The sequence below is a fragment of the Crinia signifera genome, chromosome 1 (genome assembly GCF_055691185.1).
Source record: "Crinia signifera chromosome 1, ASM5569118v1, whole genome shotgun sequence".
Taxonomy (NCBI): domain Eukaryota; kingdom Metazoa; phylum Chordata; class Amphibia; order Anura; family Myobatrachidae; genus Crinia; species Crinia signifera.
Window position 1 is genome coordinate 28,795,197 of NC_139217.1, and position 15,496 is coordinate 28,810,692.

General features: G+C 46.1%; 1 protein-coding gene across 7 annotated transcripts in view; it reads right to left on the reverse strand.

Annotated features, from left to right (window-relative positions):
* LOC146074330 (uncharacterized) overlaps positions 1-15,496 on the reverse strand; it is a 51,759-nt gene that overhangs the window by 3,757 nt on the left and 32,506 nt on the right. For 3 of the 7 annotated variants that reach the window (XM_083182404.1, XM_083182320.1, XM_083182491.1), the window contains exons 3-11: positions 13,393-13,520; positions 12,191-12,359; positions 10,062-10,465; positions 9,092-9,334; positions 8,242-8,340; positions 6,304-6,402; positions 5,107-5,208; positions 4,302-4,424; positions 4,006-4,128 (exon numbers count right to left, since the gene is read on the reverse strand). In XM_083182404.1, coding sequence (XP_083038530.1) covers positions 4,006-4,128; positions 4,302-4,424; positions 5,107-5,208; positions 6,304-6,402; positions 8,242-8,340; positions 9,092-9,334; positions 10,062-10,465; positions 12,191-12,359; positions 13,393-13,512 — 1,482 coding nt within the window. In that variant the 5' untranslated portion in view covers positions 13,513-13,520. The remainder of the gene's footprint in view (positions 1-4,005; positions 4,129-4,301; positions 4,425-5,106; positions 5,209-6,303; positions 6,403-8,241; positions 8,341-9,091; positions 9,335-10,061; positions 10,466-12,190; positions 12,360-13,392; positions 13,521-15,496) is intronic. The other 4 variants (XM_083182581.1, XM_083182667.1, XM_083182852.1 and 1 more) reach the window with 4 other exon arrangements.

Sequence of the window (15,496 nt, forward strand, 5' to 3'; positions counted from 1 at the left end):
TGCTGAATTGTCGGATGGTCAAATCCACAGCTGGCACAGGTGAAGCTGGTTGTAGGCTGAACCCAGAAACTCAAGGGTGATACCCATAGTTGGCAAAGAATGGAGTGACTGTGGAAGAAGAGTGATATTGGGTATAATGGCAGACTTCTGCCCATGCAAAAAGTTGAGCCCAGTCGTCCTGAGAAGAAGAAACAAATTTGAAGAAAGGATTCAAGATCCTGATTCACCTTCTCCGTCTGACCATTTGTCTGAGGGTTATAGGCCGTTGAAAACTTGAGCTTGACTTGAAGAAGAGAGCATAGGCTTTTCCAGAATTTGGCCATGAATTGGACTCACGTATCTGAAATCATTTCTATTGGCAGTCCATGAAGCTTAAATATCTCTTGCACAAATAATTGAGCCAGTTTGGAAGCTGACGGAAGACCGGTGAGGGGAATAAAGTGAGCCATCTTGGTGAACCGGTCAACGACAAACCAGATGGTATTATACTTGTTAGACTCAGGAAGATCAGTTACAAAGTCCATCGAAAGAGGAGTTCAGAGACGATGTGGTACTGCAAATGGCATTAATTGCAGAAAGGAGACTGACGATTGATCTTGTGCTGGGCACACGAAGAAATAAAGTCTTGTACATCCTGCTTAAGGGTCGGCCACCAGTCGCATAACCAGAAAATTTAGAAGAATGCACCCAAAGTAGAAGCTTCTTTCTTAATGCCAGTTTGACAAATATTTTTCCCGGAGGGGGCGTAGAGTCTTTTACTCCTACTGCGGAAAATGCTACTGGATAAATAATGAAGTGTTGATTAGTGGAACTTGACTCATGTTCTTGCTCCCAGGAGTAAGTCTTACGGTTTTGCGACCCTGGACAGAACGACAGCTTGAATCTGGAAAAGAAGAGTGCCCACCTGGCTTGTCGAGGATTTAAACACTGAGCCAACTAAGTATAGAAGATTCTTATGGTCAGTGATTAGTGTGATCTCATGAGAAGCGCCTTCTTGGAGATATCTCCAATCTTCTAATGCCAACTTAATTGCGAGTAGCTCTTGATCATTTATGGCATAATTGCGCTCTGTGGGCGAGAATTTTTGTGAGAAGTGCCCACAGGGGTGAAGATGTCCATCTGACGCTTTCTGTGAAAGTACTGCCGAAACTCCCACTGATGAGGCATCCACCTCGAGGATGAAAGGCTGAGAGGTGTCAGGCTGCTTTAGCACTGGAGCTGAAGTGAACATCTATTTTAGTCCTTGATTGCTTCTGCTGGCCACTTACTGTAGCTGGATTAGCCCCTTTTCGAGTTACGGCAATGATGGGTGCCACAATAGTAGAAAAATTGCAAATTAATTTTCTGTAGTAGTTGGCAAACCCCAGAAAGCGCTGTATGCCTTTCAGAGTTGTTGGGATTGGCCAATCTTGGATAGTCTGAAGTTTGCCTGGGTCTACTTGAAGACCAGAACCGGAGATAATGTACCCTAGGAAGGGTATAGTCTTCACTTCGAAGAGACACATTTCTCTAGTTTACAAAATAAGTGGTTAGCTCGTAAACGGGACAGTACCTCTTTAACCCAGTAGCGATGATCTTCGAGATTGTTTACAAATATGAGAATGTCGTCTAAATAAACAACAATGTTTCGGTACAGGAGGTCTCAGAATATCTCATTCACGTAATGCTGGAACACGGCTGGGGCATTGCTGAGGTACTCTTAGTGGCCGTCTCTGGTGTTAAATGCCATTTTCCACTCGTCACCCTCTCGTATACGGATGAGATTTTATGCACCCCTTAGATCTAACTTGGTGAATATCGTAGCTCCACTGACACGATCAAACAACTCCGTAATCAAGGGTAAAGAGTACCTGTATTTCACGGTGATGTCATTGAGACCTCTATAGTCGATGCAAGGGCGCAGATCTCCATCTTTTTTCTTCACGAAGAAGAATCCTGCTCCAGCAGGGGAGGTAGAAGAACCACCACTTTAACTTGAGTAGGCAGTGTTCTGAGGGCAACTGTTGCATCGGAAATCCTACTGCCATCCACAGCAGTAAGATAAACAGCCATAGGAAGAGTCTTAGTGGGTAAGGCTGGACCAGTTCAGCCGTTACAAAGTGCACAGCCGCTCCGGAATCTAGAAGTGCAGAGACCATCTTTAAATGCTGGCCACCTTGTAGGGAAACTGGTAGAACACAATCGGACGAAGATGGAGAGGCTTTAATCACTCCTAGCCGACCCTCTCCTTGATGGGCTAGGAACTGGAGTTTTCCTTACGTTTAGGGCAGATAGAGCTGCACAGTAAAAGGCATAACTGTGTCTTGCGGAGACGTTGGTGGTTATAACATCGATAACACAGGAAGGATGGACTAGAACATTGAAAGCACAGGAATGATGGGCGGAACATCGATTGCACAGGAACGATGGCTGGAACATCGATAACACAGGAACGATGACTAGAACATCAATAGCACAGGAATGATGGCTGGAACATCGATAGCACAGGAATGATGGCTGGAACATCGATAACTCAGGAATGATGCTGGACCATCGATAATTCAGGAACGATGCTGGAACATCAATAACTCAGGAACGATGGTGGCACATCGATAGCTAGGCAAGCTGATGCTGAGGTGAGTATCCTTCTCTGGGCAGAGGACCACAGGAGATGGAATACCTGGAAGCAAACACACTGCAGCAGGGAGACACAACTGTACCAACAGGAGACAATTGAAGCACTAACAATTAGGTCTAGATTTCCCAGCATACTTGTACCCACTGGGAAGCCAGGATTGGCTGGGCAGGTATGACAGGGAATTAGACTACACAGGATTGGCTCAGAGTAACATGTGACTAGAACCAACATGGCAGTCCCCGTGTCAGGCTATGGCGGGAAAGTATGTTTGTACACACCGTGCTTGTGGCCTGAAGCAATGTCGGGCGCTGAGAACTATCACCCAGCGTGAGAGAGGAGACATGCTGCACAACTGCAGGCTCAGCGGCGCAGAGGGAACCTGGTGATGATTGCAGAGCAGCCGCACTGCACACAGGACACCGGCTGCATCCTGGCTAGAGACGCAGGCACAGTCTGTGCAGACACTTGCATGGTAAGAAAGTCTGTTTCACCACCCGGATCGTGACAGTATTCGCTGTAACTTTTATTAATTAAATGGACGCAGGAAATAATGCAGGTGTTCCGGGTATGGGCCAGACCAGTAACACAAAACCCCCGGCCCACTGGGTCCGATAACATGCGTGGACTTCTCCGCCAGTGATTACAATCACCTTCTTAAAGCTGTGTACCCACGGGGGCGATATATTGCTCAGTGTCTCCTTTTCATCAGTGACCAGAGATAGTCGCTGATGAAAGGGAACCTCTGCCGGGGGAGCCGCAGAGGGAATCAGATCATAAGGGGGCTAAAAACAGGAGCACGCACCCAGCGATTTATCGACGCTGCACACTCCAATCGCTGGCAATATGGTCGCTCAGTGACCATATCGCCAGCGATTATAGCCATGTGTACGCACCTTTAGACTATGGGCGGTATTCAATGAGGCTGATTCGCCATGTTTTTATGCTGTAAGGCGAATTTTTGACTAAAACGATGAATCAATGACCAGATGGCGAATACATTTCAAGGTTTTTTTCACCATGATTCACTGAGTAGCAATCGCTATCTTTTTATGGTGAAGTGGAATGTGAACTTTTAAAATAAAGTGTTTTGTTTTTTACATTTGGTGTCAAAAAATCAGGAATTTTATTCTGAGGAGGGGCATGCTATTTTTATTCATGTGCTGTAAGCACCCCCGGGGGGCAGCCTGTGCTGCCTGGCACCTGGGGAGCCCACCTCCCCCCCACAAACGTTCTGGGACAGGCAGGGAGACTTCCATCTCCCTGCCTGCCACCGTCCTCAGGCTCCCTGCGGCGTCCGCCGCAGGAGCTCAAATTCGCCGGTCAGGGGCAGCGAAAAATGACAGTTAGGAGCTATATAACCTCCTTCTATATATGCTAATGATAATTACATTGCTTGTCGCTGTCACCCGCTGGTGTAGAGACGGTTCCTGGTGCTGGTTGGCGGCGCCAGATTCATTTGCAAGAAGACGATGATCTGCAGAAGGACTCGTCAGACCAGAAGATTCAGTCACCTATATCGAAATAGTCATTAGTTAGCTACAGAAATATGTACAAACCTTAGGTAACTGCCACCCAATCAGCTCCTAGCAGCCATGTTACTGTCTGTGTTAGAACAATGACAGTTGGGGGCTTTCTGTCTCCAAAGTTTGATAAACCTCCCTCCATATATGCTAATGAACATTACATTGCTTGTTGCTGTCACCCGCTGGTTTAGAGACGGTTCCCAGTGCTGGTTGGCGGCGCCAGATTCATTTGCATGAAGACGATGATCTGCAGGAGGACTCGTCAGACCAGAAGATTCAGTCACCTATATCGAGATAGTCATTAGCTACAGAAATATGTACAAACCATAGGTAACCGCCACCCAATCAGAAACGCTAAATTATTTGTTGAATCAACTGTCCAAAAAAAGCCCATATTTTGAATGTAAACTTCCTCCCCAATTTTTTTTTAACCCTTTGAGTGCCAACATCTCTATGAGATGTTCTAAATATCCACAAAAAATGCCGGCGTCTCTCACATTTGTTATATAAATTCAAATAAAATATGTTGTGCAAGGTATTATGATGAATAAAAATGTTTGCTTGGCAATTTTCACACCAATTTTGACAAATTGACTTAAAGGATTATGGGGGTGGTATGATTGCAAGAGGAACCTCAGTCCCCCAGTTCTTTATCTATAAGGACATATGTTTGTTATTATCGGTTGTGGTATAACACACGGACAGTCGGGATTCTGACAGTCATTACTCTGCCGTCGGAATCCCGACTGCACAGCGGGGGGAGCGCAATGAAGCCCCTTGCGGGCTCACTGCGCTCGCCACACTGCGGGCACGGTGGCGAGCTGTGCTTTGCTCGCCACCTATTTTATTCTCCCTCTATGGGGGTCGTGGACCCCCACGAGGGAGCAGTCGGGATTACGACGTCGGAGTAATGACTGTCGGAATCCCGAATGTCGGGGAGCCATCCGGCACTCGTTATTATCTTACCGACTGATGTTCTGACTGAGGTCTGCTCTGTGAGCTTGTGCTATGTGCATTCACTGGCAGCCGATGGTCTGTGACAGGACTGTGTGTACCCGGATCATCCACCTTTATTGAAATAAAACCAAGCAATTATTGTGTTTGCATTTATGATTCCAGGAACAGAATCTAATTCACAGAGTGAGATTTCACTTTCTATTTGACCCTTATTCGGTCTGGACCTGGGTTGGTTACAGTGTTCACATTTGATTCGGACTATGTAGCACAGATCCGTACTCTATAGTCTTGCCTGCCAAAAAAAAATTCTGTTTGATTCACACTATACGAGAGCGTACACCGGGATCGAATCTGTATCGAATGTAGAAAAACCATTCAAAGCTCATTCGATTTGATTTTGCTTCTATAAGCAAAATTGAATAGAAAAATAGTGGAGATCTCACCGTGTGTACGCTCTAGAAGTTTTATATCCAATCAGCATCTACCTATGATTTTTAATTTTTTTAGTGGGCCTCGAAGTTAATTACTTTCTATGGACAACTTGGCTGCTGGATCACTTCTATGTATGTCAATTTTATATCCTTTTGTAACAGAACCTTTAAAGATATTCTTTGGACTAAATATATTTCATGTAGCATATTTTCCATGATTCTTATTGCATTTGAGAACCTGTACGGCCCCATGCCTATGTACTCATGTTCAATCAAGTGCCCTCAGCATTGTAGGCTCAGGGATAACACATGCATTGGGGTGCCTATTAATTCACGGGAATATAAAAATAATAATAAACAACATGCCGCTCCTGCAGTACTGCACAATCTCTCTACAGTGATTGGCTGTCTACAATCTGATTGGTGGACAGCTCCAGCCAACCACTAAATCAGCATGCTGATAAGCCAATCAATATCTGGCTGGGAGGCAGGTACAGAATGCCATGTGACTCCTCTGATTGTGTTCAATTCCCAATCATTCTCTACCTGCCCCCAAAGCTCTGGAGGCCCCTAGAATCATGGGGGACATATATAAAAAGGGCCCTGATTAAGTGGGTGATTCTGATTGACTCGCTAAGCAGCCAAAATTTGCTACAAGCAACCAAATTCTTAGTGAGTGACCGTAGTGCGGACCACCATGAGCCAGCTGTCCTACAGTAGGTTGCAGTATCTGAGAACAGGCTCAGATCATTACTGTGGTCAGTATCTATCTTACCTGTCCACACCTAGACTGCTCTCTGCGCTGCTCCGTCTCAGTGACGTCCACCCTCACAGAGTATGGGGCCGGCAGGAACGGTTCCGGAGGTCTCACCACCTACATAATAATATCATGGGATTTATACATTTTTTAAACTCTAATTATTCACAGTATGTCATTTTAAAGGTTCTGAAGGATGTCAAAAGGGCAACACACACACACACTATTCCCAAAGTGAGCCCAATGCTCGTTAGTAATCTGGTCATAATAGATCATGATATTATCAGCCACAATGAGAGATCACCACTATCAGTCTAAGTGATGATTCCACTGCATCGGAATCTAGTAACCAGGGCCGGATCTACTATTAGGCAGCTGCCTAGGACGCCAGATTATGGGGGGCACCAAGCCTGCCTATCAAACAAGGATGTCTATATTGTACTTAATGCAGGTGGCGGCTGCGGAACATGTAAGACCTCACCTCCATACTTTCCCTTGAGGCAGACTTCCTTACTTTGATGCCCCCTCCTCCTTGTACTCTATTGTGGGTGGCAAAGGAGGGCCTCCAGGGAAAGCAGGGGACCTGCCCACCTTCCCAGGGGGCTGGTTGGACCACCCATTTTTTGGGAGCATCCCTACCATTCCAGAATGTTAGGCAAGTATGCCTTAAGGGGTTGGAAAGTTGGTATTGGTGGCAGTCTTCTCCCACCTCTGTGTCATATCTTACTTTTCTCTTAATGACCAACTACTTCTAGATAGAGCTCCGATAGTAGCCTGTCCCTGCGATGCGCTCATTCGGGGTGCCGGGGAGTCTGCACATGCGCGGTCAGCGCTGACCCCCGCCGACCCTATTGAACGCACTGCCCCGCTGCCAACACTTCTTCTCTCTCATCACTAAGAAACCAACACTTGACCACAACTCCTTCTCTAACTAGAGCCCTATCACTCTCCTCCCTTATGCCTAGGACTATCTATAGCTGATTCACCACACTCATCTCCTCTCAATTTCTTCTGTCTGATTTCTGTCTTCTCCAATCCACAGAAACTGCACTCGCCATGGTCACCAATGACCAATGACAAAAGCCAATGGTCGTTCCTCATCCTCTGTCTGCCTTTGATGCTGTTGATTAGAAACCACTTCTTCAAACCCTCCATTGGTATTTGTTAGTTACATGGCTTCCTTGCCCTGGGTGCCAAAAATCCCAATTCCAGCCCTGTTACATTCAAAATATATTTCACTCCTCCCATTTCCACCTCCGCTAAATCTCAAGCACCCCTGACATTACTAGGACTTCCACTCACTCATCATCTCCCTACACAGCTATTGTAACCAGCTACTCGTTGGCCTTGTTGGTTACCATTGTCATTGTTATTGAATGCTACTGCTCATTTCATTGTCCTCTCTTGATGTTCCCATGTAGGTTTGTATAGACAATAGTGTACACAGGGCTGGCTCAGACATGAATGGGCTGAAAGTCCAGATAATATCAACACAACCCATCCTCAACCTTGACCCTACTGACCTTCCAGAACAAACTATTTACACTTCCACTTGTGCAGATGACAGTACATGAGATTTATAATTGGAGATGGGAATGTCCCAGCACTGTCGGACAACTGTAGAACCGTGGATAGGCTCACTGTCAGGATGGGGTAGGTTTAGGGTAACGTTTGTATTTGGGCTCAGTATCAAATAGCTGAATGCCCAATTTCTCCATTTATGGAAAGTGTGACGTGAACATCTATTGTACACGTTCTGACTGTCTGCTTGTTGCTGCCACTTCGAGTTACACACAATAGAGCAGTGGTGTCAAACTCATGCCCCTCCAGCTGTTGTGGAACTACACGTCCCAGCATGCCCTGCCACAGTTTTAGCAGTCCATTATATAAAATCTGTGGCAGAGCATGCTGGGATGTGTAGTTCCCCAAGAGACATTGTTGAGGTCAGAATCTCACCTCTGTGTTCGCAGACTGTTCCACGCGTGGTTGTTCCAGACTGATGCCATCCCTAATAGAGTATGACGGAGACACAAGCGGTTCTGGGGGTTTTACTGCCTAGATAAAAATACTACAATTAGTACTTAGTAAGACATTATGGGTGGTATTCAATTGTTATATCGCGCTAGATCTCCCATCTAAAGAGACAGGACATTGTAGGGCGATATTCAATTGTTCTATTTTTATGCACATATCATGCTCATTGTGGTCAGGTTTGGCCACACATTCGTGCATTTCAGGTCCCCACCCGCAGGGATAGCGTGTAGAGAAGCTGGTGAAAAACAATTGAATACCGCCCTAAGGGTCTGATTCAGAGGCGGGCACTGTTGTGCCCTCTGTAACGCCCAGAGCTGGAGTTGTAGCAGTGATAATATGCAAATGCTAGTTTCAGTCCTGCCCTGGTGCACTAGCATGCACCTGAGTGTGCATTTCCCCACCCCTGTATGATGTAGCACAGTCGGTGGTTCTACACCGCGCGCGAGCGCATTCACCATCAACACCAGCACCTGGAAGCAGTGTCTCCATGAGAACGTGGCAATGTGGCTGAGAGGCAGGCACCTGGTCTTTCATGAGCGTGCCCACAAAAACAGCTGGGTGAACCCCTGCTAATGCAGACATGCCCCTGACTGCTCGGGGCAGGCGGAGGATGTCACATGATGCCAGCGCCCACCCCCAATCCTTCCATATGAAAAGTAAGTCCTGTGCGTTTTGTATTTTTGTGACATTTATTTCCCCAATGAATAAGAGATGGTTACCCCAATCCAGAATGTGGGTGATGTGAATGCAGGACATTGCTCTCTTCTCTCACCTTGTGATGCGCAGGTTGCCCCCCGACGTCTGCAGCCTCATTACTTGCAGGTAGGCGGGATGAACGCTGAGGCGGAGTCACCTTGTGGTGCGCAGGTTGCCCCCCGACGTCTGCAGCCTCATTACTTGCAGGTAGGGGGGATGAACGCTGAGGCAGAGTCACCTTGTGATGCGCAGGTTGCCCCCCGACGTCTGCAGCCTCATTACTTGCAGGTAGGCGGGATGAACGCTGAGGCGGAGTCACCTTGACAGAAACATCAGTATTGGTATTATTTACACTGACTATTCTGTATAATAAAGAAGAAAAGACTTCTATAGAAGTAAACGGCATCATGCATGCACAAGTGACCAGACTCGGGACCCCACAGCAGGGAGTAAGACTGGACAGTATCACTCAGCTGCCGTGGTGATAATATATAATGTTTGATAGCCTTGCAAATTAATGAGAAAGGAAGAAAACTGCACTGATCCTCACCAGTCATTAAGCAATAAATTTCCAAAAGAATGGAAAAAGGGTGATTTTGCCCACAGCAACCTTACCCGTAAGTGATCATTTCGTATGAGAGTATAAAATCTGTTGACCAAAAGTATTACTGGGTTTTCTCCTAAAAAAAAAAAAAAAAACTAGACAGGGGACTAATGTAATCTGTCATGTAGAGTAGTTCCATGCCCCTCTGAAGTTGTGTGCTCAGGAAAATATTACCGCACAGTATATTCGTGCTGGACAACTTCACACTAAAAGGACTGCATTGGGGAAAACAACTGCTGTTTAGTGAAACTCTGTACTGAGGATTAATAAAATGGAACCGGGTAATTAGTACCCAGGTGAGAGGATCAGAGGTGTTCAGGTCCGCAATTAGACATACACTTGTGCTGGCTTACTGCATATACGCAGGGGGGGGGGGGGGGGGGGGGGAATCGCATATGGTACATGATACCAACATATAATTTAAAGAGGCCAAAGAACATACCCCACTTGCACCACTATCCTCCGGCGGTGCAGCCTGAAGTGGGTCTGTCTCCGGTACTGGTGTTCTAGTGGTCTCATATTGTACCATGTTCCTGCTGAGTGGAGCGGTTGGGGAGTCACTGAGGGACATCCTGCTCTGCACTGGAGGAGAGGACGGTGGAGATGCCTGAGGTATGGCTGGTGACTCCTGCGGCTGGTTCGGTGACAGGGGACTCCCTGCTGTCTCTTGCGCAGCCTGGATCGGATTGCACCCCTGAGACGTCCCAGGCAGTGGGTCCGGGGGTATCGGATGTAACCGAGGTTGGAGACTGAGGTTACGCTGCACAACATCTGGTTGATAGGGTGGTGGCTGTTGACTGGAACCACTTGCAGAGGAAGGAAGAGACTGAGGAGTAGAAGGGAGTTCTGAAAAGAGACCGATATTTTGTGATTGTTTAATAACTTGTTAATTAGGTTGTTTTTCAGTTGATTGTCCATCTAAACGATCTACGATATTATACAATGTAACCTAAAAGTAAGCCGAATCACAATTAAATGACAGCTATCGAGGCCACAACAAATAATCCCTATCTGTTCTCAATCTGCGGATGTGTAAAGTGACAGTAGATATGCGCAGTGGGGATTCAGGTTAATCAGGATTGCTTCACAGTCCTCGGTTCTGAGGCAAAACCTTCTGTTCCCACGATCGAATCTTCGGTCTCCAGAGATTTGGTTGCTGCCAGTTGAGTCTTCTGGAGGGGCCTAGTAATGCGTAGAAACCTGTTGGACCTTATCAGCACTATTTGTGGTGGCTTTGGAACTGCTAGAAAGGGCAATTTATCATTTATCACTGTTTCCTAGCTGGGACAGCTTGCCCGATACACGGTGTCCTCTTACCACTGTGGAGTAAGCTGCCTCAGTCAAGCTCCAGATTTCAGCTTTTGAAGCTTGATGAATCGGACAGCGAGAATGTCCCCATTCAGTCTACAGCACAGAATATCAACTTCGGTCCTCAGGACCCTAAACATTTCCAGTTTTCTTTAGGAACTCGCACAGTTCATGTTTTGCTCAGGACCCCACACAGTTCATGTTGTCCTTGGGAACCCACACAGTTCATGTTGTCCTTGGGAACCCAAACAGTTCATGTTTTCTTTAGGAACTCACACAATTCATGTCTTCCTCAGGACCCCACACAGTTCATGTTTTGCTCAGGACCCCACACAGTTCATGTCTTCCTCAGGACCCCAAACAGTTCATGTTTTGCTCAGGACCCCACACAGTTCATGTTTTGCTCAGGACCCCACACAGTTCATGTTTTGCTCAGGACCTCACACAGTTCATGTTTTGCTCAGGACCCCACACAGTTCATGTTTTGCTCAGGACCCCACACAGTTCATGTTTTGCTCAGGACCCCACACAGTTCATGTTTTCCTGAGCAAACCCACACAGTTCATGCTATCCTCAGGAACCCACACAGTTCATGTTATGCTCAGGAACCGACACAGTTCATGTTATCCTCAGGAACCCACACAGTTCATGTTATCCTCAGGAACCCACACAGTTCATGTTATCCTCAGGAACCCACACAGTTCATGTTATCCTCAGGAACCCACACAGTTCATGTTATCCTCAGGAACCCACACAGTTCATGTTATCCTCAGGAACCCACACAGTTCATGTTATCCTCAGGAACCCACACAGTTCATGTTATCCTCAGGAACCCACACAGTTCATGTTATCCTCAGGAACCCACACAGTTCATGTTTTGCTCAGGTAGAGGTAGAGCGGCAAGGCCAGACCACCCCCCAAAATAATGTCTATCAATTCAATGGAATCCAGTGGTGTCAGGGGAAGGGGGCATGAACCACAAAGTCCAGTAAAACTCAAACTGTAATGGGTATAGGTAAGTAATAAAATATGGAAGGCAGTGTCTGTATATACATAGGAGCCGTGTCGCGGGATTGACCAGCAGTGCCATACAGACTGGTGGCAGTAGCAGCTTCAACCACTGCTGACACCAATGTCCGGGTGTGACATACACACCGTAACACACACACACAATATAATGTATGTGTACGTGTATAATATACTTCATTAACTATACTACATAGTTGTTACTTTTACATGACATATTACATCGTTTTTACTTACGAAATGAGTTATAGACCGCCTGGAAGTCATCTGCTAGGTGATTGTGCTCGCAGCATCGCAGAGCGCGTATTAAGTGATTGACCCAGTCATCTCGCTTACTCAGGTCATTGACAAAGTCAAACAGTGTGAGACTGTTACCCTCGTTATTCACGCTTCTCTTTAGTTTCTCCTGTAAGACATGTCAATGACGTTACCACAGATAAAGCAGATACTTCAGTAAAGATGGCGGCATTGTGTCCATCAAACCCTAAGGAACAGAGGACAACATTCACTAAGTGGGGCCTCTGGAAATGTAATTGTCATAGATGTGATATTGTGTAATCCTTTGTTTCCCTATGTTATGGCTATTCACAATAGAATTGTGCCCCCCACTGATCAGTCGGAATGTTACTGCCAACGTTATCGATTCCTTGTTCCATAGGCGACACGCCTTGTTGGGAGAATGACCCAATTGGTTCAAGGCCATGGGAAGGTGAGAGGATTTCAAATAACAGGTTGGTTACAGTAACCTTAATTCCAGAGTACTGTCCAACATGACCCTTCTGCTCTCGGGAATCATACGATATCCTGGTGTTGGGGATGTTGGCGGTTGAAAGACTGACCCCAGCATCCCGATTGGTAGAATCCCAACAGAGGCTCTGTAGCAGCCTAACACTCTATCCATTAACCCAAAACCTCCTTTGCAGTAGCCAAATCCCCCCCCCCTGAAGCTTGACCCTAACCCTCTCCACTAGTGCCTAACCCCCACACCCCACCCTGCAGCCTAACACTAATCCCCCCTTGTAAGTGCCTAAACCTACCCTCCCCGCAGCCTAACCCTAACCTCCACCCCACCCCCAGCAGCCTGTGCCTAAATTCTCCCACTAGTGCGAAGTTCCAGTGGGATGCCGATATCGGTATTCTAAATGCCGGCAAACAGACTACCGGCATTCCCTTGCTCGCACTTTTGACTATACAGAGGTCACCTCGTACACTATTTCCATAGTTGTGCCAAGGAGCCCTTGTTGGTGGGCAAGGTCCCTTGCAACTCCTCTTACACCGAGCATCGTATTGGCAACATCCCGTCTTGAATATAACTTCCTTCTTAGTAAATAAACCCCGTATGCTTTCGTTAAATGGGCCGGCTCTCCCCTAGACAGATGTGATTTATAAAAAGTCACCCCTGATTACTTTATATTCCTTGTATGTAAGCTTTGCATTACCACAGTAGCTTTGGTCAGGCATCCTGCCAGGTAGTTTAACATCTCATTGATATTTATAACCTCCAGATCTCTCAGGTTATCTCTCAGGAACTTCAGGAACTTCTCCTCGGCAAACCCCATTCTTCACTCTAGGAGAAAAAATATCCATGGTATATAAACCATTGTGTATCCTGGCACAAACTTGCCTCCACCCAAGAACCGCAAGAAGCTCGTTGCCCGTCTCCGCATGCATACCGCCGTATGCATGAAGAATTTTGCAAAGCACAGCTCTGGCGGAAAAAGTGGTCCTGTGCGATGAAGGACTTCAGGGTTTTGTGCATGCACTGAGTGATGCGAATGCCGCCGGGGATGATAGGAGAGATCCGGTTGGATCCCTCACAGCAGGTGAAGTGCGATAGAAGCCAATAGGCTTTCATAGGCAACGTAGATTTTATAATCACGTTGCCCACCGCATCCAAGCCCCAGGACGTACGGCATTCCAGTCTTGGTGCATATGGGGCTGCGGCCAAACCTCTGAAAACTGCATTTTTGGAGGTTTGGCCGCATTTTTTACATTCCTGTATCTCGCCCACTATATTGTTCCCATCATTCGGTAACAGGTCTTGCAGTCAGAGGCGGGTGGCCCCCTCTCCTCCCCCTCCTCCACTGGAGATGGGAGGCACTAGCGGGGGTAGCGGCTTCGTCCACATGCAGATGGAGACCATGTGCCCCTCCAAAAATGGCCACCACCTTAAAGGAGACATATGGCTGCCGCACCTATACCGTCTGTCAGAGGAGCTCAGAGCGCCCAGCACTATCCAGAATCGCAGGTGCATTGTGGCCCTGCAACCCCTAGTCACAAGCATGTTAAACCCCCCTCACAAGCTTGTTACCCTGCCTGGCTACAAGCACGTAACCCTTCTGGCAATGAGCATGTAACTCCTCCCCTATCAACGAGCATGTACCCCCTGGCTACAAGTAAACAAAACTGCGCTCCAAGAATAGAAATGTATTAAAAATGGTACCTATTTGTACCTAACCAATTAAATAAAAGTGCACTACTGAATCAGCATTCAAGACACAGACACCACCACATTTTATTTTTTACCCAAGATTCACAAGAACCTCACATCACCCCCTGGAAGACCTATTATTTCTGGTGTAGGGTCTCTTACTTCCAATTTATCACATTTTGTTGATTCACAACTACAAAAATTTGTCACTTGACTTCCTTCTCACATTAAAGACACAACACACATACTTAACAAAACTTTTGATTTATCTTGGATAGAGGGGTGGGGTTTCCTCACCCTTGACGTCCAAGCACTTTACACCAACATTCCACATAATAAAAGGTATTGAGGCTATCAGTCACTACTTGGAACAGGAGGACTAAATATCTCCACCTAGGAAACAATTTATTTTGGAATCGATTATGTTTATTCTCACTCACAATTATTTTATATTTGAAGATCACCACTATTTGCAACGCCTTGGGACAGCCATGGGGACCAGATTTGCACCCAGTTTTGCGAACCTCTATGTGGGTCGCCTAGAAGAACAACTAATATGGGGCGGCCCATAGAAAGAATCTGGTTTCATTGAAAATTAATTTATTATTTGGAGTGGGTGGTCACGATTTGGCACATGAATTTGTTAAATATTTAAATTTAACCACATTTAATCTCACTTTCACTCACACTTTTAGTTACACCTCGGTGAACTTCCTGGATATCGCATTCTCCATCAGGAATGATACTATCATTTCTGCAAATTATTTGAAACCTGTGGGAACCAATAATTATCTCCACTATGAGAGTGGGCACTATAAACCCTAGATAAACAACATCCCTAAAAATCAACTTTTGAGGCTACGCTGTACACTTGATACAGATTACAAATTACAATCACAAATGATTGTGGCGAACTTTAAAAGACGAGGCTACCCAGATAAAATCTTAATGGAAGCGACAGATCATGTGGACAAGATCAAGAGGGAAAATCTTCTGATCCCTAAAAACTGTCTAAAAAAGGATCTAAGATGACAAATAACTCAAATGCATTTATTTCTAAATTTAACACTAAATCTCAGCAAATAAAAAAGATCATATTAAATAATTTTGAG